The 26,187-nt window shown below is 45.7% G+C and overlaps 1 protein-coding gene across 1 annotated transcript in view; it reads left to right on the plus strand.

The window, feature by feature from the left end:
• The window catches only part of NMNAT2 (nicotinamide nucleotide adenylyltransferase 2), a gene marked incomplete at its 3' end in the record, with an annotated part of 193,365 nt that extends 169,952 nt beyond the window's left edge, over positions 1 to 23,413 (plus strand). Inside the window, exons 13-15 of the mRNA XM_082833824.1 lie at positions 20,409 to 20,510; positions 20,649 to 20,716; positions 23,311 to 23,413. Coding sequence (XP_082689950.1) covers positions 20,409 to 20,510; positions 20,649 to 20,716; positions 23,311 to 23,413 — 273 coding nt within the window. The remainder of the gene's footprint in view (positions 1 to 20,408; positions 20,511 to 20,648; positions 20,717 to 23,310) is intronic.
• Positions 23,414 to 26,187: the final 2,774 nt, after the last annotated feature.

A 26,187-nucleotide genomic window follows, 5' to 3' on the forward strand; every position in this document is an offset into this window, starting at 1 on the left:
ATTAAATTAGGGCTTCCCTGGTGGCGCAGTGGTTGAGAGTCCGCCTGCCGATGCAGGGGACGCGGGTTCGTGCCCCGGTCCGGGAAGATCCCACATGCCGCGGAGCGGCTGGGCCCGTGAGCCATGGCCGCTGGCCCTGCGCATCCGGAGCCTGTGCTCCGCAACGGGAGAGGCCACAACAGTGAGAGGCCCGCGTACCGAAAAAAAAAAATTAAATTAAAAAAAAGAAAATTCTCACCTACCCCAGCTTTATCTCGTCCTGTATTTTTATACTCACTCCTCCTCAGGATTGCTCCTGGAAAGCCCCTGGGAAAAAAAGCAATCTGAGTCATAGAATACCTTCTCCATGTAGTGCTTGGAGGGTGTGTGCTGGTGGGGAAAGATGGGGGAGGGAGACTTTTTAAAAAAGTCTTTTTTAAAAGACTTTGCCTTCTTGAAATTATTGTGTGTTTTGTTTTCCTTTGATTCTTTTGAAGAGGTGGTAAATACCACCCTAGAATTCCCTTAACAAGAGAAAAGGGGTCAAGAGGGGAGAAGTTAATAGCAAAAGGTCAGTAGGATCCTTCTGGCAATTGACTTGGGATAGAGGGAACTAGGAAGTTAAACTTATACCATTCAGAAGCTCATTGGACATCTTTTGTACCAGATCTGACAGAGATGGTCTTAAACTAGCTAATTCATGAGTTACTCACCCTTCAGACGTACATTCATTTTTGTTCTTTCATTAATTCATTCATCTGATAGCCAGAGCTAATCCTAGCTCCCAAACCCATAGCCCTTTGAAAGTTGGATTCTCAGGGCAGATATTCTAGACCTAGTACTTTTTCATTACTTACTGTGTGACCCCATGCAAATCACTCAACTCCTTTGGGCCTTGGTTGTTTTTCAAAAATCTATAGAATGTTATCTATAGCATTCTGAGATTTTTAAAGAAATAACCAATCCAGTCCCTGCCCCCAAGTATCAGGTACCACCTGGTACCAAGTATTACCACCTGGTAAGATGTCTGCATATGAAAATTTTTCATGTACATATATGTCTCTGAAGAGAGAGAGAAATAGAGAACCTTCAGGGTTAAACTCAAGATTCTAGTTCTGCTCCAACACAGCTCATGCCAAAATATATTCTGAGCATCAGTTTTTCCCATCTCTAAAATGGGCATCATGACAGTACCCATCTCATAGGGTTTGGGGAGAATTAAGTGAGATTATCCACGTAAAGTGCCCAGCCTAGCACCTGACACACAGTGACATACAACAACTGTTAATAAGTGAATTTACCTAAATAGACACATAGATAAACACATAAATATTCAAGGTGAAGGGCATAGATGCTAACCTGCTGTGGGATAACCAAGAGGGGAGGCATAGTTTCAGGGAAGCAGATTATACTGTGTAGTCCTTTCCTCTCTACCCCTGCACAATTTCCTGCAGGTGAAAAATGAAACCTCTTTTTGGTTCTGGATTAAGTGGCTTAATTAACTTTTACTTTCCTCTCTACTTTACAAGTTGCTTTTAAAGGAAAAAGTAATGCGGGAGAAATTCTGTACAAGATTTCAGCAAAGCTCTTTCAAGAATCCAGGCAAATCCGGGCAGTTGCCTGAGGCCCCATCCCATGGGGAGGCCCTGGCAGCTGGGGAGCGATTTTAGAGGGATGAAATTGACAGGGGCAGCAGCCTGAAAGGCCACTGCCTGAACAGGACGTCTCTAGGGCCTCTTTGCTAAGTGTGACTCTCAAGGGCAGACCCCGCTTTCTGGAGCCTGAAATTGACACAACTGGGGGCCCTTGAAGCACGGCCAGTTCCTCTGTGTTCCTCCCAGAGAGAAGGCTGACTGCAGGGCCTCTAATTTCTCTCCGACATGGCTGCTCCTGACGTTGTCAGATCCCACATTCAGAGAACCAGGAAAAAGAGCCCCAGGTCACTCCTCTTCCAGTTGGTCCCTGATGTTGAAATGACGTGTTGGTTACAAGAAAAGAATTGAAAAACTGGTAGCTGTGGATTTAACTGGGGCTGGAGATGGAGTGAGACCCTCATCTGTTCAACCATGTTCCCACCCGACGGGTCATCCTGGAGATGGGAGCACCCAGCCTGGCTGCTCCCAGAGGCACAGCAATTCCAAACCAGCAGGGACCCCACATCTGTCCTGTTCAGGGTGCTGAGAATTTCAGTCCACAGCACAGGCAGAAGGGGGACTGGGTGAAGCAGACCCTCAGGGCTCACTCCAGATGGTTTTCTAGAGCCTAGAGCTCTACCTCCCCAGCCCCACCCAACCAATTGCTCAGTTCCCTGATTCAACCGACAGTGAATCTGTGGGGTCCTTAGAATCATGACAGCCGAGGTAGAGGCAAAAAAAAAAATCAAAATCAAGGAGCTGTTTCCTTATGTAAAAGTGTGAATTTCAGGCCACAACAGAGGTGTGCCAGAAATATCACAATTTATTTAAATCACATGAAAATTCAACTCCAAATCGCCATCCCACAGGGATGATGGAAAGTTAATCTCATTCATTACTGACTAGCAGAACCTGAGAGGCTCTCGTGGGCTCTGAACGTGAACATCAGTTCATCAGGGTCGCCGCAGACGTCTTCCCTATTGGGGCCTTCGCGGTCCAGTGAGGTGGATGGCAACCTGCTCCAGGCCCACCTGGGCCGTGTGACTCCTGGCTGAGCCTGGAAGGCCCCGTGCTGGGCCCAACCCACCTATGATCCTGGCGCTATTTTCTTCTGAGGCTTTGCCCTTAGGGCGCTGTCTGGGAGGGAGGAGGGGGTGGGCTTCACAGCTCTCTAACTTCTTTCTAGTGTGGGAGGGGGGCAGCTGAACCTCTTCTTTCTATTCTGAAGCTATCTCCCCTATTTTCTCTCCCCTCCTCTGGACATCTAGGGAAATCTCTTCAGTGGTTTAAAGCCATTGACTTCAAAACGTACTATTTTCTGCCCTGAAAAGTCCTCTCATAAAGGGTCTGGTTCTCTGCTAGAAATAGGGTGGGGATTGGGCAAAGGCATATATAGGGAACATGAAACTAGTTAGTAACTCAGTGAATTATCCCACTGTCCGTATTTGGGGAAAGTTGGAGCTCAGGGTCTAGAAAAGGAAGGTCTTTCTTTCAAGACTGGCACAGGGTGAGCCCTGCTTATTCTAATAGAAAGTTCTAGCCTCTGGAGTTTGCCTGGAAGCGGCCCGTTTCAGGGATCTCTGTTCCTAACCATGAGATTACCAGGGATCAGGTATGTGAGACCCACTTCTGTCCCAGGTTTCATTCATTTATTCAACCCTTTATCAGAACACATTACTTCTTATCACCTGGTGTCCCAAGTGATACTTGCTGGCCACAGACCTGTGCTCAGTGACCATGAACCTGAAGCCTTGAATCTGCCAATGATGGGACAGGAGGGTGGGGAAGAGAACCAAGTTTCTTGGAAAAGTCCTAGACCCTTGCTCTGCATTCCAGTCTCTCCAGAATCCTCAGGAACAAACCAAGAGAGAAGCCACTAGTTCAGACAGGTCTGGGAGACATAGAAGCCCCACCATCCTTCTGTAAAGAGAGCTCAGTGGGGACCGTGGAGCAGCAATGCCCCACCCAGGCTGGAAAGCAGCTGGGACAGTCTGTTCTACAGTAGGGCTGCCAAGCCCTCTTTCGGCACAATCACAAACTCTCCGTTGAGTCAGTCTTGCTTTCTTTTGCTTTGGATTCCTGAACCTATGCTCTCCATCCAGAAATCTAATTACACAACTAAAGGAACAACCATCCCCACCCAAACACATCCCTTGGGCATTTCCCAACAGACACAAAAATCCATCAGCCCATAGTGAATTCTGACCTTCTCTGACCAATGACACACCCCTTCCCCTTACATTCTGTGGGGAGAAAATTCCATACATATTCATCATGTTTCTTTCTATGGAATACAAAAGAGTTACTTGTGTGGCCTGGCAGTTGGCATTTTCATTCTTGATTCCTGAGAGAGAGCAAGATCCAGTTTCCTGGACCAGCCTTTGGAGTTTGGGACCCAGTCCCTCTATCCCATCCCATTCCCAGACTTTTTATTAGAACTAGTTTCCCCCAGCAGACCTGATCTTTGCTATGCCGCATCCTGACACCAGCACCAAAGCACATATCCAGGCATGGACCGGGATCTATGGGAAGTCAAGGCCAAAGCCTAAAGGGTCAGCCATGGACAGATCTGTGAAACAGGAAACTCTTATCCTCACTCCCCGCCCCCAGACAAAACCCATCGTCTAGGGAATCTGATGCTGCCAGCTGCTTTGTCCATCATATTATAATGGAAGGCAGTCGGGCAATTAATTCTGATTCAAGCATTCTTTCGTTCAATCAATCTTTCAGCTGATACTGAGAGCCCAGTATGAATATAAGCACACTGTTTGTCCTTGCAGCACTTGCAATCTAAAAATATCTTACAGTTTTTATTCTATTAGTTCTTTATATTACATGAAATGAAACATATAAAAAGTTTAGAAGAGTTCTTGAACCTAGTAAGCAGTCAATAAATGTTGGCTGTTATTTATTCATTGGTTTTAAAATATTTATTGAGTACCTGCCATGGGCCAGACACCGTTCTAGGGCTGGAGGAACGGAGAAAACAGAATAGACAAAGTTCCCCACCATTGTGCACTGTGCTTTCTAATGGGGAGACACAATAAACACTTGGCTTGTTTCTCGTGGGTTATCTCAGTTAACCACCGGCACACTCCTGAAAGTGGAATCTCGGTTCCCATTTATACGTATGGAAACCAGGGCTCACATGGGTTGTGACTTGTCCAAGACCACTTCGCTATTAGCAGCAGAGCAGGACTTGGCATACATTCAGATCCCTAATCCAGATAAGACAGACAAGTGGGAAGAATGATGTGTAATTCATAGCAGACCACGAGGGAGGGGGTAGCACTTGAGCTGGGCTTTGAATAATGGGCAGGATTGGGTTAAGTGCCTGCAAAAAGAAGGGCTTTTGAGGTTGAGAGAAGGCTGTAAAAGGTCCAGTGGTGGGCATAAGACCTTTTGGGGAATTGGTTCTGGCTGGTTGAAATAGAAGGTTTATCTTGGTCCTTATCTGGGAGACTTGACTTTTCAGCAAGCAGGCAAAATCATTCAGTTTAATGATTAAATGTATTCCCTGCTTGAAAATGGTATTTGCATTTTAAATGAGCAAGGGTCAATATTTAACTCAAAGGAATGAAAACGCAAAGGTGGAACATCAAGCACCAGAGATGGGCCAATGAGGAAACGTTTTTCTTTTTCTTTCTTTTCGCACTTCTCCAAGCCCAACATTCCACAGGCTGGCTCTAATTGGCTGTGTTCTACGTTTTTCCAGCCAACCAGGCATGGGCTAACTGCTTCCTGCATCCACCAGCTATGGGAAAACAACCAAAGAAAATAAACAAAGGAAGAGCCTGGGGCACTAGCCACTCCAGAAGAAATCCCAGGGCTCCAGGATAAATGGAGCAAAGACAAACATTTGGTTTTTCAGGCTCAGATGGTTTTTATCAGACAGTCCAGCCCCAGCCAGGAAGCCCAATGGACACTTCCACCCCGGGGATTAGGTCTCCACACTGATAAGCCTGAGGCCGTGTTTCCAGCTCTGGGGAAGGCGGCTTCGGCCCTACCATGGGAGATAGGGTTCTCCTGTGAAAGGCACTGTTGGTTTGGTTTTCACGCTTTTGACTTGAGTCTGGAATTCCTTGCCTTCCCACACCCCCAGGCAGATTGGAAATGGGAGTGGGAATGATTTCCTCTGCGAAACCCCTCTAAAGGATCGTTCATTGATTTGCACTAACAGAGCCATCCTGGAAATGCGTTCCCACTCGGCCTTCCCTCCAGAGAGGAGCAGGGGTCAGAAGAAGGGTGGAGGATTCTTTCCCGAAATGGCTGGAGCATGTTTCAGAAGCTCCTCACCTACTGTTGTGTGGTTTCTGTTGGATGCCCTCTCCTTGCATCTTGTTTAACCTACTCAGAAGCACACAAAATTATATACTTTAGGGGGCGATGTAGAGTAATGAGCTGAGGACTTAGCTCGGGATAAGCCTGGAGAAAAAATAAGATAGACTACATTTTCACACCAAGGAATTTCAAGTCACTAAAATGGGAGTCTTAAAAATGGATCTAGAAGAGGCATACTGTGGTGGAAAGAGCCTTTAAAGCAGACCAGAGTGGGTTCAAATTCACTCGCTTGCTGTGCAGCTTGGACTAGTTACTACATCTCACTGAGTCTTGGTCTCCCCATCCATGAAATGAGAACTGAAGCACACATCTCAGAAGATGGTTGCTTCAAGGATTAAATGTATTAAGAAATAAAGCTGCTAGTACTGTGCCTGGTGCATAGCAGGTCCTCTAATAAATGGTGCTTCCGCTTCCTGCTGGTAGTCCCCTGTTCATCCCTGAATATCCTCATCTGGAGAAGAAGTACGAGTTGGCCTGAGTAACTCAGGTACTGTGCCTTGAGAAGAGAGGACTGTTTGAGGGAGACGGTCGGGATCCTGAACCCTGATCTCAGAATGATTCCATAGAGGGTCTTACCAGTTAGACTTGCCTGGGTAAGTCAGTGTAAATTGGATTCTGTCGCTAATGGAAGTCAAGCCCTCTGTTTAAAGCACTCTAATGGCTTCTCTTCACATTTGGAATGAAACCCCATCTTTATCGTGATCTGGTCCTTCTCTACTTCTCCCGCCTCTCTGTGCCCCAGTTCCACCTAGTTTCTTTATTTGAACACTTTTTCCCACCTCAGGGCCTTTGCACTAGCTGTGGCCACACTGGGAATGCTCTTTTCCCAGGTATCCCTATGTCTGGCCGGTTCCTGTCATTTAGGTTTTGGCTTAAAAGTCATTTTGTTTTATATTCAATATTGTACCAAGCTCCACCTGATGTTTTCTTATTTATGTATTTATTTGTTTACGATCTCTCCCTACTGGAGGTAAGCTCTGTGAGCACACTGCACTTGTCTGTCTCATTGGGCAACACCAGGACAGTGCCTGGTTCACCATATACACTCAATAAAAGTTTGTTGAATGAAAGAATGTAAGAGTACCTGGGAACAGCTTGGTTGGAGAAATTCAGCCTCCACGGTGAGATATGGCCCCAACTTTTGCCAGTTACCCAGAAGACATTAGCCACTACAAGAGATTAGCCACTTAAATAGTAACCTGCTCTTATCCTTAAGAGCAATACAGTTGAAATAATTAGTCATTTGTTTAATGTCTCCCACTAGATAGTGATTGAGCCAAGAGATGCAGCCGTATCTGTCTTGCTCGGCCCTGGTGCCCAAGGAAAGTGCCTGGCTAAGACCACAGGGCATCCTCCCACCCAAAGTATTCCTGAAACCCAGCAGGGCCTGTCTTGAAATTCCGCCTCCTGGAAGGATGATGATGATTCCACATTCCTTCCAAGAGATGTGCCGCCTGGCTGCCACGAGTGTTCTCACTCCCAAGGCCAAGTGGCTTCCTGCCTCAATATGTCTCATATCCTTTCCTCAGATTCCCCACACTGGGGGGAGCAGAGTCTGCCCCCTCCCACTTCCTGTCCCCATCCCCACCCCTGCCGCCCCTGGGGAGCCTTTGACCAGAAGATGAAAAGATATGATCAAAGCTGTGCCTGTGAGCAGGAAGTTGAAGCAGGATGAATGTCACAGACCCCCACCTCTGAGACGCGACCCAGGCCAGAGCTACAGGGAGAGGCCACTGTCTGCTGCGGGGGGACAAGATTGTACCCTGATCCTGCTCGCTGCCGTGTGGCAGAATGAGGTCACGTCAGTCACCATCGGGAGAGGGAATTGCCAATCAGGACGGCTCTGCTGCTCTGACCACCCACTCACCCACCTCCCCACCCCCACAGCAAGACCTGCAGAGAACTCTTCATGAAGACACGGGGGGTGTTGGGCCCCTCGTGCTGGAACAGGAGCTCCATCCCAGGGGCCTGCTAACATTCCTGTGGGCTCCGTGGGCAGGGAAAGCTTGAGAAACCCTCGGTTTCCTGGGATCAGACGTCTGTCCGCATCTCCCCAGAGCCGGGGGTGGGGCGGGGGAGGTGGGAGGAAATGTCCTCATTTTTGCTGGAATCCCCAGAGAGGTGCTCGTCCCACAAGTATCTCATGTTGACTTCATCCCAAACCAAGCCAGAGTATTAGCTTAGGCAACTGCCTCTATTATTAAAAGTGACAATTTTCCAAAGGTGGGTGCACATCAGGAGGATTAGGAAACATTGTAAAGAGGGAGGCTCCGCCCCATTGTAGACATGTTGTATCAAAATCCCTGGGGTGAGGTCTGGAGGGCCTGTTGCTGTTGTTATTATTGTTTTTAAAGCTCCGGGGTGATTCTGCTGACCAATCAGATGAAGTTTGGGAACTTACAGAAGTAAGGTCACCTGTGCATTTCATGGGGACCTGAAAGTCTGTCTCGAGTCACTTCCTTGGGTCTCCCGGAGTTTCCATTAGGTACATCGGGCTTCCTTCCACGTCCTGAGGTGAGAGAGTTTATCAGCTAACTCAAGGACAGCTGCCAGAGAGGGGACTCTGCAGGAATCCACTTGCTCAACAGCATATGTCGAGCACGGATGATGTGCCAGGTCCCTTTCACCCAGGAACATGGCAGTGAATGAAACACACAAAATTGCCTGCCCTCATGAAGCTTACCTTTATAGGGAAGAGAGAAGGAGAGCAAAAAAAGGTTAAATAAAGAAAATATACAAGGTGTTAGAGATAAATGCTATGGAGGAATATGAAACACAGTAGGAAGTGGGGACTGTGAGGGCATGGGATGGGTGTGGGTCTACGTGCACAGGGATGCAGGCTGAAATGCCATGGCCACAGGAGGTCTCACTGAGAAGGTGGTATTTTTTTTTTTTTTTTTGGTTTCTATTGATACTTTTTCTTTTTTTAAATATATCTTTATTGGAGTATAATTGCTTCAACATACCGTGTTAGTTTCTCTTGCACAACAAAGCGAATCAGCCATATGCATACACATGTCCGCATATCCCCTCCCTCTTGAGCCTCCCTCCCACCCTCCCTATCCCACCCCTCTAGGTCATCGCAAAGCACCGAGCCGATCTCCCTGTGCTATGCTGCTGCTTCCCACCAGGCAACTATTTTACATTCGGTAGTGTATATATGTTGATGCTACTCTCACTTCGCCCCAGCTTTGCCCTCCCACCCCATGTCATCAAGTCCATTCTCTATGACTACCTCTTTATTCCTGCCCTACAAGTAGGTTCATCAGTACCTTTTTTTTTTTTTTTTTTTTAGATTCCATATATATGCGTTAGCATACGGTATTTGTCTTTCTCTTTCTGACTTACTTCACTCTGTATGACAGACCCTAGGTCCATCCACCTCAGTACAAATGACTCAATTTCGTTTCTTTTTATGGCTGAGTAATATTCCATTGTACATATGTGACACATCTTCTTTATCCATTCATCTGTTGATGGACATTTAGGTTGGTTCCATGTCCTGGCTATTGTAAATAGTGCTGCAATGAACATTGTGGTGCATGTCTCTTTTTGGATTATGGTTTTCTCAGGCTATATGCCCAGTATTGGGATTGCTGGGTCGTATGGTAGTTTTTTTTACTTTTTTAAGGAACCTCCATACTGTTCTCCAAAGTGGCTGTATCAATTTACATTCCCACCAACAGTGCAGGAGGGTTCCCTTTTCATCACACCCTCTCCAGCATTTATTGTTTCCAGCTTTTTTTCATAATGGCCATTCTGACCAGCATGAGGTGATACCTCATTGCAGTTTTGATTTCCATCTCTAATAATTAGTGATGCTGAACATCTTTTCATGTGCCTCTTTGCCATCTGTATGTCTTCCTTGGTGAAATGTCTATTTAGGTCTTCTGCCCATTTTTAAACTACATTGTCTGTTTTTTTGACATTGAGCTCCATGAGCTGTTTGTATATTTTGGAGATTAATCCTTTGTTGTTTCATTTGCAAATATTTTCTCCCATTCTGAGGGTTGTCTTTTGTCTTGTTTATGGTTTCCTTTGCTGTGCAAAAGCTTTGAAGTTTAATTCAGTCCCATATGTTTATTTTTGTTTTGATTTCTGTTACTCTAGGAGGTGGGTCAAAAATGATCTTGCTGTGGTTTATGTCAAAGAGTGTTTTTCCTATGTTTTCCTCTAAAAGTTTGATAGTGTCTGGTCTTACATTTAAGTCTTTAATCCATTTCGAGTTTATTTTTATGTATGCTGTTAGGGAGTGTTCTAATTTCATTCTTTTTTTTTTTTTTTTGCGGTACGCGGGCCTCTCACTGTTGTGGCCTCTCCCGTTGTGGCTCACAGGCTCTGGACGCGCAGGCTCAGTGGCCATGGCTCACGGGCCCAGCCGCTCCGTGGCATGTGGGATCTTCCCGGACCGGGGCACGAACCCGTTTCCCCTGCATCGGCAGGCGGACTCTCAACCACTGCACCACCAGGGAAGCCCTAATTTCATTCTTTTACATGCAGCTGTCCAGTTTTCCCAGCACCACTTATTGAAGAGGCTGTCTTTCTCCCCTGTATCTTCTTGACTCCTTTGTCGTAAATTTGGTGCTCATATGTGCATGGGTTTATCTCTGGGCATTCTATCCTGTAGCATTGATCTATATTTCTGTTTTTGAGCCAGTACCATACTGTCTTGATTACTGTAGCTTTGTAGTGTAGATTGAAGTCAGGGAGCCTGATTCCTCCAGCTCCATTTTTCTTTCTCAAGATAGCTTTGGCTATTCGGGGTCTTTTGTGTTTCCGTACGAATTGTAAGATTTTTTTGTTCTAATTCCGTGAAGAATGCCATTGGTAGTTTGAGAGGGATTGCATTGAATCTGTAGATTGCTTTGGACAGTATAGTCATTTTCACAATATTGATTCTTCCAATCCAAGAACATGGTATATTTCTCCATCTGTTTCTGTCATCTTTGATTTCTTCCATCAGTGTTTTATAGTTTTCTGAGAACAAGTCTTTCGCCTCCTTAGGCAGGTTTATTCCTAGGTATTTTATTCTTTTGTTGCAATGGTGAATGGGAACGTTTCCTTAATTTCTCTTTCTGATTTTTCATTGTTGGTGTATAAGAATGCCAGAGATTTCTGTGCATTAATTTTGTATCCTGCAACCTTACCAAATTCATTGATTAGTTCTAGTAGTTTTCTGGTGGCATCTTTAGGATTTTCTATGTGTAGTATCATGTCATCTGCAAACAGTAACAGTTTGACTTCTTCTTTTCGAATTTGTATTCCTTTTATTTCTTTTTCTTCTCTGATTGCCCCAGCTAGGACTTCCAAAACTATGTTGAATAAGAGTGGGGAGAGTGGACATCCTTGTCTTTTTCCTTATCCTAGTGGAAGTGCTTTCAGTTTTTCACCATTGAGTATGATGTTTGCTGTGAGTTTGTCATATATGGCCTTTATTATGTTGAGGTAGTTTCCCTCTATGCCCATTTTCTGGACAGTTTTTATCATAAATGGGTGTTGAGTTTTGTCAGAAGCTTTTTCTGCATCTATTGAGATGATCATATGGTTTTTATTCCTTAATTTGTTAATGTGGTGTATCACATTGATTGATTTGCATATATTGAAGAATCCTTGCATCCCTAGGATAAATCCCGCTTGATCCTTTTAATGTGCTGTTGGATTCTGTTCGCTAGTATTTTGTTCAGGATTTTTGCATCTATGTTTATCAGTGATATTGGTCTATAACTTTCTTTTTTTGTGATAGCTTTTTCTGGTTTTAGTATCAGGGTGATGGTGGCTTCGTAGAATGAATTTGGGAGTGTTCCTCCCTCTGCAATTTTTTGGAAGAGTTTGAGAAGGATTGGTGTTAGCTCTTCTCTAAATGTTTGATAGAATTCACCTGTGAAGCCATCTGGTCCTGGACGTTTGTTTGTTGGAAGATTTTTAATTGTGGTTTCAATTTCATTACTTGTGATAGGTCTGTTTATATTTTCTAATTCTTCCTGGTTCAGTCTCAGAAAATTGTACCTTTCCAAGAATTTGTCCATTTCTTCATGGTTGTCCATTTTATTGGCATATAGTTGTTTGTAGTAGTCTCTTATAATCCTTTGTATTTCTGCAGTGTCAGTTGTGATTTCTCCTTTTTCATTTCTAATGTTATTGATTTGTGTCCTCTCCCTTTTTTTCTTGATGAGTCTAAGGGTTTATCAGTTTTGTTTATCTTCTCAAAGAACCAGCTTTTAGTTTTATTGATCTTTGCTATTGTTTTCTTCGTTTCTATTTCATTTATTTCTGCTCTGATCTTTATGGTTTCTTTCCTTCTACTGACTTTGGGTTTTCTTTGTCCTTCTTTCCCTAGTTGTTTTAAGTGTAGGGTTAGATTGTTTACTTGAGATTTTTCTTGTTTCTTGAGGTGAGATCTTTTTATTTCTTCTTTGATTTCTTCAGTGATCTCTTGGTTATTCAGTAGCACACTGTTTAGCCTCCATGTATTTGTGTTTTTTACAGTTTTTTTCCTGTAATTGATTTCCAATCTCATAGCATTGTGGTCAGAAAAGATGCTTGATATGATTTCAATTTTCTTAAATTTTCCGAGGCTTGATTTGTGACCCAAGATGTGATCTATCCTGGAGAATGTTGCATGTGCACTTGAGAAGAAAGTGTATTCTGCCACTTTTGGGTGGAATGTTCTGTGAATATCAATTAGGTCTATCTGGTCTATTGTATCATTTAAAGCTTGTGTTTCCTTATTTATTTTCTGTCTGGATGTAAGTGGGGTGTTAAAGTCTCCCACTATTATTGTGTTACTGTCGATTTCCCCTTTCATGGTTGTTAGCCTTTGCCTTGTGTATTGAGGTGCTCCTATGTTATATCTTCTTGGATTGATCCCTTGATCATTATGTAGTGTCCTTCCTTATCTCTTGTAAAAATCTTTATTTTGAAGTCTATTTTATCTGACATGAGTATTGCTACTCCAGCTTTCTTTTGATTTCTATTTGCATGGAATATCTTTTTCCATTCCTTCACTTTCAGTCTGTATGTGTCCCTAGGTCTGAAGTGGGTCTCTTGTACACAGCATATATATGGGTCTTGTTTTTGTATCCATTCAGCCAGTCTGTGTCTTTTGGTTGGGGCATTTAATCCATTTACGTTCAAGGTTATTATTGGTATGTATGTTCCTATTCCCATTTTCTTAATTGTTTTGGGTTTGTTTTTGTGGGTCTTTTTCTTCTCTTGTGTTTCCCGCCTAGAGAAGTTTCTTTAGCTTTTGTTGTAAAGCTGGTTTGGTGGTGCTGAATTCTCTTAGCTTTTGTTTGTCTGAAAAGCTTTTGACTTCTCCGTTGAATCTGAATGGGATCCTTGCTGGGTAATCTTGGTTGTAGGTTTTTCTCTCTCATCACTTTAAGTATATCCTACCACTCCCTTTTGGTCTGCAGAGGTTTTGCTGAAAAATCAGCTTATAAACTTATGGGGATTCCTTTGTATGTTATTTTTTGGTTTTTCCCTTGCTGCTTTTAATATTTTTTTGCATTTAATTTTTGTTAGCTTGATTAATATGTGTCTTGGTGTGTTTTTCCTAGGGTTTATCCTCTATGGGACTCTTTATGCTTCCTGGACTTGGGTGACTATTTCCTTTCCCATGTTAGGGAAGTTTTCCACTATAACTTCTTCAAATATTTTCTCAGACCCTTTCTTTTTCTATTCTTCTTCTGGGACCCCTATAATTGGAATGCTGGTGCATTTAGTGTTGTCCCAGAGGTCTCTGAGATTGTCTTCAATTCTTTTCATTCTCTTTTCTTTATTCTGCTCCTTGGCATTTATTTCCACCATTTTGTCTTCCAGCTCACTTATTCGTTCTTCTGCCTCCATTATTGTTATTGATTCCTTCTAGTGTATTTTTCATTGCAGTTATTGTGTTGTTTACCTCTGTTTGTTTGGTTTTTAGTTCTTCTAGATCTTTGTTAAACATTTTTTGTATTTTCTCAATCCGTGCTTCCATTCTATTTCCAAGATTCTGGATCTTCCTTACTCTCATTACTCTGAATTCTTTTTCAGGTAGATTGCCTATTTCCTCCTCATTTATTTGGTCTTGTAGGTTTTTACCTTGCTCCTTTGTCTGTGACATATTTTTTTGCCATCTCTTTTTTTTTTTTTTTTTTATGAGTGGGATTGTGTTCCTGTTTTACTGGTTGTTTGACCTGAGGTTTCCAACACTGGAGTTTGTAGGCTATTGGGTATAGCTGGGTCTTGGTGCTGAGATGAAGACCTCCAGGAGACCTCACTCTGATGAATATTCTCTGGGGTCTGAGGTTCTCTGTTAGTCCAATGGTACAGACTCAGAGCTCCCACTGCAGGAGCTCCCATCTGACCATGGGCTTGCAAATCAAGATCCCGCAAGCCACATGGGCAGCAAAAAAAAAAAGGTGGGGTGGGGGTGGGGAAGGCCTTGGCTGTGGAGGGCAGGGCCTAATCAAGGGCGACGTTTGGGTGGTGGGTGGGGCCAATGCTCAGGACTCACAGGGATGGAAAAGGCCCTGGGCTGTGGGGGGTAGGCCTTAGGCTCAAGGAACAGAAGGGGCCCAGGCATGCCCCCCACCCCTGGTCTCAGAAGACAGGGGACCTCACCTGGGAGCCCAGCAGTCTTCCTGGGCTCGAGTGGGTGGGGCAAACGCCCTCCTCTCCTCTCCTGCTCCTCTGGTCTGGGGTCTGGGAGGCCCCCTCCCACCTGCCTCTCCTGATCTCCCACTGCTCCCTCCTGTGCCCCCAGGACCAGTGCAGTTGGAGGGGGAAGGGGGGTCCTTGGAGGGCAGGGGACTGGCCTGGGAGCTCAGCAGGTTCCCCATGCCCAAGCGGGTGGGGCAATTGCCCTCCACTTCTCTCCCACTCCTTCCCAAGGGCCCCTCCCACCTGCCTCTCCTGATCCCCCTGGCCTCCCTCCTATACCCCCAAGGACCCATGCAGCCTGGAGGGGCCTTGGAGGTTGGAGGATCAGCCTGGGAGCTCAGCAGGCTCCCCGTGCCCAAGTGGGCAGGGCAATCGCCCTCTGCTCCTCTCCCGCTCTTCCTGGAGAGTCCCTCCCACCTGCCTCTCCTGATATCCCTGGCCTCAGGGGTGCAGATCTCATCTGACCTCCACTTCTCCTCCCCCTCGGTCCCCCTACATCCTACCGGTTCACTCTGGGGTTCCTCCCGTCTTCTTGGGGGTCAGAGTTCCCCACCAGCAGCCGGCAGGCACCCTAGTTGTGGGGAGACCTAACTCTGTGTCTTCCCACACCGCCATCTTGACTCCTTCCCACACCGCCATCTTGGGTATTTAAGTGAAGGGTTTCGAGCCAAGGAGCAACATAATTTGGTATATTCACATTATCAGCCTGGATGTTGGGAATAGACTGAAAAAGGCAAGAGAAGAACAAACCAGAGCAAGCCAAGTGAGAGCTAATGGAGATGAATTCGTTTTCTTTTTTTTTAATTAAAAAAATTCTTTTTTATTAATTTTTATTGGAGTATAGTTGCTTTACAATGTTGTGTTAGTTTCTGCTGTACAGCAAAGTGAATCAGCTATACGTATACATATATCCCCTCTTTTTTGAATTTCCTTCCCACTTAGGTCACCACAGAGCATTGAGTAGAGGTCCCTATGCTATACAGTAGGTTCTCATTAGTTATCTATTTTATACATAGTATCAATAGTGTATATATGTCAATCCCAATCTCCCAATTCATCCCACACACCTCCCCCGCTTTCCCCTTTGTATCCATACATTTGTCCTCTGTGTCTTTGTCCTTTGCAAATAAGATCATATATGAATTAGTTTTCTGTTGCTGCAAACTTGGTGGCTTAAAACTACACACATTTTTTATCTTTCACTTCTGGAAGCCAGAAGTGTGAAACAGGTTTCACTGGGCCAATACTAAGTTGTAGTCAGAGCCGTAGTCCTTCCAGAGGCTCTTGGGGAGAATCTGTTTCCTCGCCTTTTCCAGCTTCTAGAGCTGCATTTGTTGCATGGCTTGGTCCCTTCTTCCATCTTCAAGGCCAACAGTGTAGCATCTTCTCTGCTCCATCTTCACATCATCTTCTCTCTCCTGTGTTAAATCTCCCTCTGCCTTCTTCTTTAAGGACACTTGCTATTACACTAGGGCCCACCTAAGTCATCCAGAATAATCTCAAGATCCTTACTTTAATCACATCTGCAAAGTCTCTTTTGCCACATAAATAACATTCACAGGTTCCAGGGATTAGGACCTCGGTGTTTTGGGGGCCCATTATTTAACCTACCAAAGGAGGCTTGGACCAGGGTAGAAGTGATGGAAATGGTGAGAAATGAGCAGATTCTGGGATTTGTTTTGAAGGCCAAACCAACTGGGTTGCTTTATAGATTGAATGTGGGATGTGAGAGAAAGAGAGGAATCAAGGAAAGCACCAAGGCTTTGGCCCGAGCAGTTGTAGGAAGAGAGTTTCCATTTACTAAAATGAGAAAGACTACAGGAAAAGAATCTTGGTGCCTGTAGGATGATGGTGGATGGGATTGACTGATTGATTGATTGATGTCAGAGAGTTCAGGGGCTCGTGGACATATTATTTAGGTTTGAGATGCCTCATCCAAGTGGGCATGTTGAAGAGACTGCTGGATGTATGAGTCTGAAGTTCAGGAGAGGAGTCTACGCTGGAGATATAAATTTGGGAGGCTTCCATGTGTCTTTAACGCTTTGAAATTGAATGCAATCATTAAAGGTGCAAGTGTAGATAGAAAAGAAAAGAGCTCCAAGGACTGAGCCTGGGGGACTCCAGTCATTCGAGATCGGGGAGATGAGAAGGAACAGCACAGGGAGACCACAAAAGAGCAGCCAGCGAGGTAGAAGGACGACCAGGAGAGGGTGGATCTTGGAGGCCACATGAAGACAGGAGACAAGGATAGGGGTGGGGGTGGGCAGGGCAGCTAAGCTCCCGGAGGGAGATCGGTACCTGTGGCATGAGGGCACACCTCACCAACTCTAGCACCCGGCACCTCCTAGCACCCCAAAACACACACACACAAACACCTTCTGGCATGAAAATCAAGCCCATGTCCTCAGGTCTGGCCACAAGAGCAGAAAAGGTCTGCATTCTCTGGTCCAAACCCCTGCAGAGATGCCACTTGGATGTGGTAAAGCTGTGTGTCTTGTCTGGTAGACCCATCTCCTTCACCCCATCTGTGATTCCCAGAGGGCAAATCTGTCACCTGTTTCTGGAAGAGGAATTCCATCTCAAGCATCAAGGTCTCCATCTGCTTGCCACCCATTGAGCAGCCTGCATTGTTACTGATTGGGTGCTCAGATCATTAGTTCCTGAGTAGAAAGCAGCAGCTGCACTAATGTCACAGGTAGGGCTGTTCCCCGTGAGGCCTGACTGCCATTCTGAACCGTTGTTTTAATGCTTTAAACTAGAATGCTCACTATATATATATATATATATATATATATATGCGCTTTATTTATTTATTTTTATTTTTGGCTGCGTTGGGTCTTTGTTGCTACATGCAGGCTTTCTCTAGTTGCGGTGAGCTGGGGCTACTCTTCGTTGCAGTGCGTGGGCTTCTCATTGCAGTGGCTTCTCTTGTCGCGGAGCATGGGCTCTAGGTGCATGGGCTTCAGTAGTTGTGGCTCGTGGGCTCAGTAGTTTTGACTCACGGGCCGTAGAGCTCAGGCTCAGTAATTGTGGCACACGGGCTCAGTTGCTCCACGGCATGTGGGATCTTCCTGAACCAGGGCTCGAACCCGTGTCACCTGCATTAGCAGGCGGACTCTTAACCTCTGCACCGCCAGGGAAGTCCTAGAATGCTCACTTTTAAATAGCCCTGTTATTTCACACATCATACATGAAACATCCATCAGATCCTCAGAATCAAATTGAATTCACATCCTATGTTATACAATCAACACCAGATATCTTGAAACACCTACCTACATAGCCAGGCAGTTGAGGAATCTCCATGTGTACCAGCTTGGATGGATTCTCTTCCCTTCCCTTCCTTTCCCCTCCCCTTCCCTTTCCGTCTCTTCTCTTTTCTCCTCCCTTCTCTTTTCTATCTCTTTCTCTACCCTAATAATTCCCCTCACGTTTTAATTCAGTACTTAGATCACTGGTTCTCAAACTTGGTTGCATATTGGAATTAAAACATAGAGAATTAAAAAAAAAAAAAACTGATGCCTGGGCCCCATTCCCAGAGATTCTGATTTAGTTGATCTTGGGTGTTAGCTGGGCTTTGAGGGTTTTTTAAGGTCCTCAGGTGATTCTAATGTGCAGCCAAGTTTGAGAACCAGCGTCTTCAATTACCTTCTAAGTAGTGAGTCCCAGTGCAATATTTTAAATGCTATGGCAGGAGAGGCTGGTCTACCTCCAACTCCCTGCCCTGCCTCTCCCTAGCATTCCTGGTTTATGGGACAAAGACTTGGGGCCAGTTTACCAGATCTGAACATCACCAGTAGATGCAGTGTGTTGTGTAATGCTCTGTATCTTCCAAATAGCACGATCCAATGTGGGCTCAGATATTGTACACCCAGCTTTTAATTTCTCTCCACAACTTCCCTCCTATGGCACCTTCAGCCAAGTTTTCATTGCAGCTCTAGCTCCAGTTGTAAGCGATGGGAGAAATAGGGTGAAGGTGGATGGAAATAGCCAAGGGCACACAGGTGCACACAGTGCAGGCACACACACGCATAATCGGTGAATCAGACCTAGAAGTGGAATTCTACTGGTACAGAAATCCTCTGATAGAGAAGAAGCGGCTGTAGTGCTCTATAATGTCTGTTTTTGTGGCACTCGGTTGGAGAATTATGAGAAAAAACCTGTTTTTTTTGCCCCAAAGCAGGTCTTGCCCAATGAGCTGCATGCTCGGAAGAAACCTGCCTGTCCCCTTCTCCCTCCATCTGGGATCCTTAACTGGCAAGATCTAAACCGTAATGTGCCCAGGCTAGATCCAAGTCTGTTAAATGCCATAACTCTCAGGCTCTTTGAAAAGAAAAATTCCACGGCCTTCAAGAAAGCAGCTTGGTAATAAGTCTCAAGAACTTGAAATATGTCCAGTTCATATCCTTACATCCAATGATTTTACTTCCTATCCTAAGAAAATAATCAAAGATGTGGAAAAAGGTTTATGTATACAGATCTTCAACAAAGTGTTATTATAACTGCAAAAATCAGAAGTAACTGTACACTGTCTATAACACAAATTCCATTTAATATATCATGCTATATCACAGTATAGTCAGGCAATGAAATATACAGATTGTCAAAACACATTTTCAATTTTTTTTTTTTTTTTTTTTTTGGCTGAGTTGGGTCTTTGCTGCTGCACGCAGGCTTTCTTTGGTTGCAGCGAGCAGGTGCTACTCTTTGTTGAGGTGTGCAGGCTTCTCATTGCAGTGGTTTCTCTTGTTGCAGAGCACGGGCCCTAGGCACGTGGTCTTCAGTAGTTGTGGCTCACGGGCTTAGTTGTTCTGCGGCATGTGGGATCTTCCCGGACCAGGGATCAAACCTGGGTCCCCTGCATTGGCAGGTGGATTCTTAACCACTGTGCCACCAGGGAAGCCTTCAAATACTTATAACCATATGAAAAAATGCTCACAATATAATGCTAAAAGAAGATGAAATGTATAGGTAAAATGATTAATTTTGCAGTTCAGTCCAGTTGTGGATATACACATCGATTTGTAGAGAAAAGCACCCTGAACATAAATACTAACTTGTTAACAGTGGTTCTCTGGATTGTGTGGTGATGATTGATTTCTTATATATATTTTTTTCTTTTTCTGAGTTTCCCAAGCTTGTATCTATAATCAGGAAAAAAAATATTTTTTAAATGAAAAGGTTTCATTTCTCATGATGGGAGCCAGCTTCTGTCGGAGGCTGGTTTCAGAAGTGACCCCATAGTTATCCTCCTTATCACTGCCTGTGTGCACATTGATGCTTTCCAAGCCCTTCCCTGCTTTTCGCTGCCCTGAGTCCCACAGCATCTTTGACATGGGTGAGCCAGGGGAGCATTCCAGCCCCTCTCAGGAGACCAGCCGGGGGCTGGGGTATGCTTGCTGGGCAACCGAAGAGGGTACTTACCAGGTAAGGACCACGTGTCATGCTGCTCTTCAGTATTATGAGCTCAGCGGGAGCCTCAGGAATTGGAGAGATCTTGCCTAGACACGAGAAGCGCACTTATTAATTAATTCTGTCTAGAGGTGTTCATTAAGGGTGCCAGGTGAAGTTCCCACTCATTCCACGAACACTGTTACAGGTTGTAAGTTGAAGGAGCTGACTGATGGGGCTAAGAAGGCAAGTTTGGGACTAAGCCTTGGGGTTCTGAGAGAAGATAGCTCCACCTTGCTAGGTAGTTGCTTGGTAGGGGTTGGTAGTCAAGGTCTCACCAAAGGGCACTTCCTCTCTCTCTCTCTCTCTCTCTCTCTCTCTCTCTCTCTCTCTCTCCCTCCCCCCTCACCGTTTCTTCAGATGGAGGTGATTGTCGGGGACTTTGGGATCGTGGTGGTCCCCCGGGACGCAGCCGACACAGACCGAATCATGAATCACTCCTCAATACTCCGCAAATACAAAGTGAGTCCCCCATTCTCCCTGCTGGTGTAGTAATGTGATGTGGCCCTTCTCTGAGAAGCCTGCGGGCTGGAGAAGTGAGGATACAAAAGGAGTTTAGTGTGAGAGACTGGCTACCTACTGTCTCTGCTTTGTCCCCAGAACAACATCATGGTGGTAAAGGATGACATCAACCATCCCATGTCTGTCGTCAGCTCAACCAAGAGCAGGTACGTTTGACAAACGACCAGAGAGACCTTGGTCAGACTGGCTTACAAGTTCCCATACAACTCTCCTCAGTCCAGGCTGACCGTTAGGTCGGCTGACACCTGCTGCCCCAGTATGCAGCCTTCTTTTTAGAGCTCATTTATTTGTCCCCAGTCATTGACTTTTAAAAGGGCGACAGGCCATTTATTAGTTTTAGCTGGTTTGAAGGGGGAAAAGGAGGTTTTTAGTTTGGACTCTAGTTTGAGGTACGCATGGAATTTGTAAGGGTTTAGGTTAAGCTGCCATAACAAAAAGACCCCCAATAGTTAGAGTTTTAAATAAGAGAAATGTTTATATCCCTCTAACTGAAGTCAGAAGAAACTGAATCTCTGTTCTTTTCAATGTGAAGCTTCCCTCTCAGGGTCCACAGCTGCTACAGTGACTGTTCTCAGCCAGTGGGAAAGGGCAAGGGGCTTTGTCCTTAAGAAGGTGACCCGAAGTTGCACATATCCCTTCCCCGTCATCCCCCTGGCTCAGCTTCAGTCATGTGGCCATGCCTAGCCTCCAGGGAGGCTGGGAGTAGACTTTGTAAGTTGGCAGCCCTGTGTCCAACTAAATCTTGGGAGGTTGTAGTACTACGCAGAAGAAAGAATGGATACTAGGGGCCAGTTAACAGTCTTCACCACAACCCCCAAGTGGGAATGTCCAGTGGAATAATAAGATGTGTGGAATATAGAGGTCTGGAAGTGTAATAAAACTTAAAGCCATGAGTACCTAAGTGTAAATTAAAGTTCAGGGCTGTGGCTACGCTCACAGGGAGAGTCAGCAAGAAGAGAAGAAGGCTTTGGGGAATACTTAAAACACATTAACATTTAAAAGAAGGCTGAGGGGGCTTCCCTGGTGGCGCAGTGGTTGAGAGTCCGCCTGCCCATGCAGGGGACACGGGTTCGTGCCCTGGTCCGGGAGGATCCCACATGCCGCGGAGGGGCGGGGCCGGTGAGCCATGGCTGCTGAGCCTGCGCATCCGGAGCCTGTGCTCCGCAGCGGGAGAGGCCCGCGTACCGCAAAAAAAAAAAAAAAAAAAAAAAGGCTGAGGAGTAAATTAGAAGTTTGGGATTAAGATATACACACTACTATGTATAAAATAGATAACCAACAAGGATCTACTGTATAGCACAGGGAACTATACTAAATATTTTGTAATAGCCTACAAAGGAAAAGAACCTGAAAAAGAATAGATAGATATATATGTATGACTGAATCACTTCACTCTACACCTGAAGCTAACACAACATTGTAAATCAACTACACTTCAATTTTTAAAAAGTAATAAAAAAAATAAAAGAGACGAAGGAGCAGTCAGAAACCACCAGCATTGGTGGCCCTGGAACAAAGGCAGCAGAGGGTACAAAGATGGAGAGCCCTGTCAGTTGTCATCTGTGTCGCATGTTTCAGAGAAATCAAATGAGCCCAGGATTTTAAAAGGTCCACTGGACTTCTTCCCTGGAAGGTGATTATGTAGACACTTGAAATAGTAGCATCAACTGTGAGGTGAGAGCAGAAACCCAGTGACAACAACCAGGGAGGGGAAAGGGGAAGGCTGTTGTTCCAGCCACGGCTGCACAATAGAATTACCGTGAGAACTCACACAGCACAGATTCCCGTGTCCCATTGAGTCCCACTGAATCAGAATTTCTGGGTGTTGGGCCTGGCTATCTGCTTCCTGGGTGATTCTCGTGAAGCTGGGATTGGCATTTGGAAACCACAGTTATAGACCACTTTTTCAAGAACGCTCCCTGTAAACTGTGCAGGGAGGCACTTGGGAACCTAGCTTGCTGGAAGGTCAGGACACTATACGTTGAAAAGGCACTGAGCCAGCCTCTGGGGAGATCTCACGACACAGAGCACAGATGCCTTTTAGAATCTAGATATGCGGAGGAGTATATGAGTTCTTACAAATAGCTCCTTGGGGCCTGACATCCCCAAGACCATTATGCGCACAGAAAATGGGGAGCAGCCAGACCAAGTCTGGAGCAAAACCGTGCGGAAACCAGACTGTATGACCAGACCCCTTCTGTACTTGGTAGTCCACCCGCCCCCCAGGGCTTGTGAGAAGGGCCTCAGAGAAGGGCAACTTCTTCTCTATCAGGGCTTCCATAGGAAGGAAAAGAAGGGGTCAATCATAAGGTTCATTTTCATGAGACCATGGTGTAGAGAAACACAAAGAAATGAAATAAGAATAGCTAACACTTGCATTGAAATGCCTACTGTGTGCTTGGGCTTTTCTAAGTGCTTTGTGTAATGACTCATTTAATCATTTTAATAACTGAGATCGGCCCAGATACTACCCCCATTTTATAAACGAGAAAATGGAAGAATAGATGGGCTTAAACAACTTGCCCAGGGTTCCTCAGTTAGGAAGTGGCAGAGTCAGGATGGGGGAGGAATTATGGGGGCAGGAGGGCTTTTCCTGATAGGGATGCCGTGTATTTAGCCTAAGCAAAGACTGGTAATGGGGTGTTGGGTAAACCCTTTCCCCGAAAGGGAATGGGCTGGCCTGTCCTCTGGCCTTGCTTCGGGAAAGGATGTCATCTGATTACTGTCTCTTCTCATCCAGGTTGGCCCTGCAGCATGGGGACGGCCATGTCGTGGATTACCTGTCCCAGCCGGTCATCGACTACATTCTGAAGAGCCAGCTGTACATCAACACCTCGGGCTAGCAGCCCCAGGGCCTCTGCTCCAGTCTCCCCTCGTCCTCCACCAACACACTGGCCCCTGCAGCCTCTGTCCGTCCCATTTCTCTCCTGCCTCTCTGTTCCTCCATCTCATCTTGACTGTTGTCCCCACTTGCTGACTCAACCCCCCCACAGTGTGGAGGACCTGCAGAGAACCACGGCATACCCCACTCCGCAGTCATCTTCGGACAAACTTTCCTCTAGTCTCCGGGTTGGGGGTGGGTGAGGGGGTAGGGATAGGAGAAGTGCGGTCCTCGGAGATGCGCGGGTGTCCGTCTCCCAGCATGCTCTGGGGAGGTGGCTCCGGCCCTCGCCTTCCCAGCATGCCCTTTACCACAAAGGGCTATTTTTCTTTCTTTCTTTCTTTTCTTTCGTTTTTTTTATGTTTTGTGTCGTTGTTGTTCACTCCTCAGAGAACTTGGATCCAATCAGTGTCCGTGGTTCTTTATGTTTGTAGTCTTGTTGCATTCCTGTGGTATTCCTTCCATTTTGATAGGATACCGCAGCCAGCCTCAGCTCTCAGAAGGTGCGTGTGGGCTACACCCGGTGAACGAGGCCGAGCCACCTCCACTTTCCCAACACCCTCACCCACCTACCCGCTTTCTCCCCTCTGCTGCCCACACACACCGCAGTCTGGGGTCGAGCTTGAGACATTCATGTTCTGAAACCTGGGATGCAAGTCTGGGAATAGTAGGGTTTCTCAGAAGGATTTCAGCCCATTTCCCTAGTTTCAGAAGACCACGTTCCTGATGGGCCTGTGATCACACAGAGCCAGTCCCTTCTCCTTTCTTGGTGGTATCTGTGCGGTTACTTATTTGGGCTGTAACTTGTGACAGAATCTGGGTTGTTCTCTGCCAGCCCGGGCATTACCAAGGGACCTTCAGATCACCATCAAAGCCCTTGGAGGCCATACTTAGCCGCATTCTTGCATTTGAGAAGAACTACGCATTCTTGCATTTGAGAAGAATTACGTACGCAAGGCCAAATCCTAATAATGCAGTCATTTCTGAAATAAAATATGCTAGGAATTCACTCAACCATAGAGATCTTTGCTCACTGGAATTACTTATTGCCTGTTTGGCTGGGAAATGCTTCTGTCATAATGTAAGTCCAGGATGACCTAGGAGAAAGCAGTTAGTTTCCCTGATGGGAACCGGTGATTCTCACCCACTCTAGCTTGGTAACACAGGCGGCGCCTGAGGTTAGTTCCTTTCTGAGAAGCAGAGCCTCAGCCTTGTTCCTGGGTTAGGATTACATCTTGTGCTGAGCCCAGCAGCCAGAGTCATCGCCTCCTGATGAGCGTGGGCTCCCAGAACAGAGATCTCGGGGGAGTGTCAAGAGCCGCTAAAGTGTTTCACCCCTTTTCTCCCTAATTTCCCACCTTCCTCTGCTGCCCTGGAAATAGCTTTGACAGACTCTGTTCTAGTTGTTCAGGCCTCGTTCACGACCTGCTTAAAGAACCAAAAGGAAATTACCGTCTTGTACTCTGTGTCCCTCATCTAGTCTCTGGCTCTTGGGTTTTTGGTTCTTTAAGGAATGGTCCCTGAATGGTAGGATAATTTTTTCAAAATCTAGTACCAACCCTGGCCCAGAAGGGGCCAGGTAGGATCTGACACCAGAAACAATGTTCTTCACCACACATTTCACATCTGTAACATCCTTCAATAGCCTCCAGGGAAAGAAACTAAATTCAACAGGAGAATAGCAAGGTGGGGTGGGGGAGGTGCTGTTCCTCTTGCATTATGGAAATAATCTCCAAGGGACAGAAGTGAGATCCTATTCTCGAGTCTCAGTGTTTGGCTAAGGATCATGGAATCATAAACTGGAAAGATCTTTAGAGATTTGTTGATCCAACCTTTCCTTTAAAGGATGAGGGAGCAGAGATCCACTGGATTAAATGGCTGGTCCAAGGTCACACAGCAAGTGTAGAGTCTGGCAAAAGGCTAACGTCTCCCTGACCCCTTAGGTCATCACACCACATGGTCTCTGATCCTCTGGTTCCCCATGATACTGACCAGGTAAGATGTAGTTTTCAGCCTTTACCTGGAGTCTTTCTCTTAAGTTATGTTTGTCTCAGGTGCTCCTTGTATATGGCCTTGGGTTTGCTAGTCCTGGGGGAGGGTGTGATGGTGAGGAAGGCTGTAGCTAGGTTTCCCTTAGAAACCGATAGCTGGAGATGGCAACGGCTTGGAGGAAATCTGAATCCAAGAAAGGATTGCTTTGTGGAAGACAAAGACCCAGAAAGTGCTCAAGATTGCATTAGTGCTGGAGAGAGAGTGACAGAAGTATCTTTGTCTAGGCAAGACAGTTGCAAGCCAGGAAACGAAACAAAGGAAATCAGGGAGCTGGATTCCCTGGGGGAACATGCATTTTCAAGGATATGGAGTTTATGGATAGAGTTTATTCTGAAGATCCACGTGAGCAGATCTGAGATCTTTCTTGCCTTTTGTCTCTTTGGCCCACTTTTCCTTTGCTGGGCTCTGTGGTCAAGCCCCATTTAGTCCACGACCCATGAGAGGAAACAGGGCTGGCTCTCGGCATTCAGTGGGGGAGGGGGGGAGGGGGAGGCAGAAGGCATGCTTGTAGGGAGAGTGAGATGAGCTGAAGAAAAGAATGGGAGCATAGAAGTAGATTTCTAGGAATGAAATGGGGCAGATTCTATCTTGATGAATCATAAGGATCATGTTAAAATAGCTTTTCTTTAATACCAGGAAAAGTGACTCCCCTTTTGGATGGAATTGTCCATTTCCTGCCCTACC

Source organism: Leucopleurus acutus, assembly GCF_964270905.1.
Source record: "Leucopleurus acutus genome assembly, chromosome: 2".
NCBI lineage: Eukaryota > Metazoa > Chordata > Mammalia > Artiodactyla > Delphinidae > Leucopleurus > Leucopleurus acutus.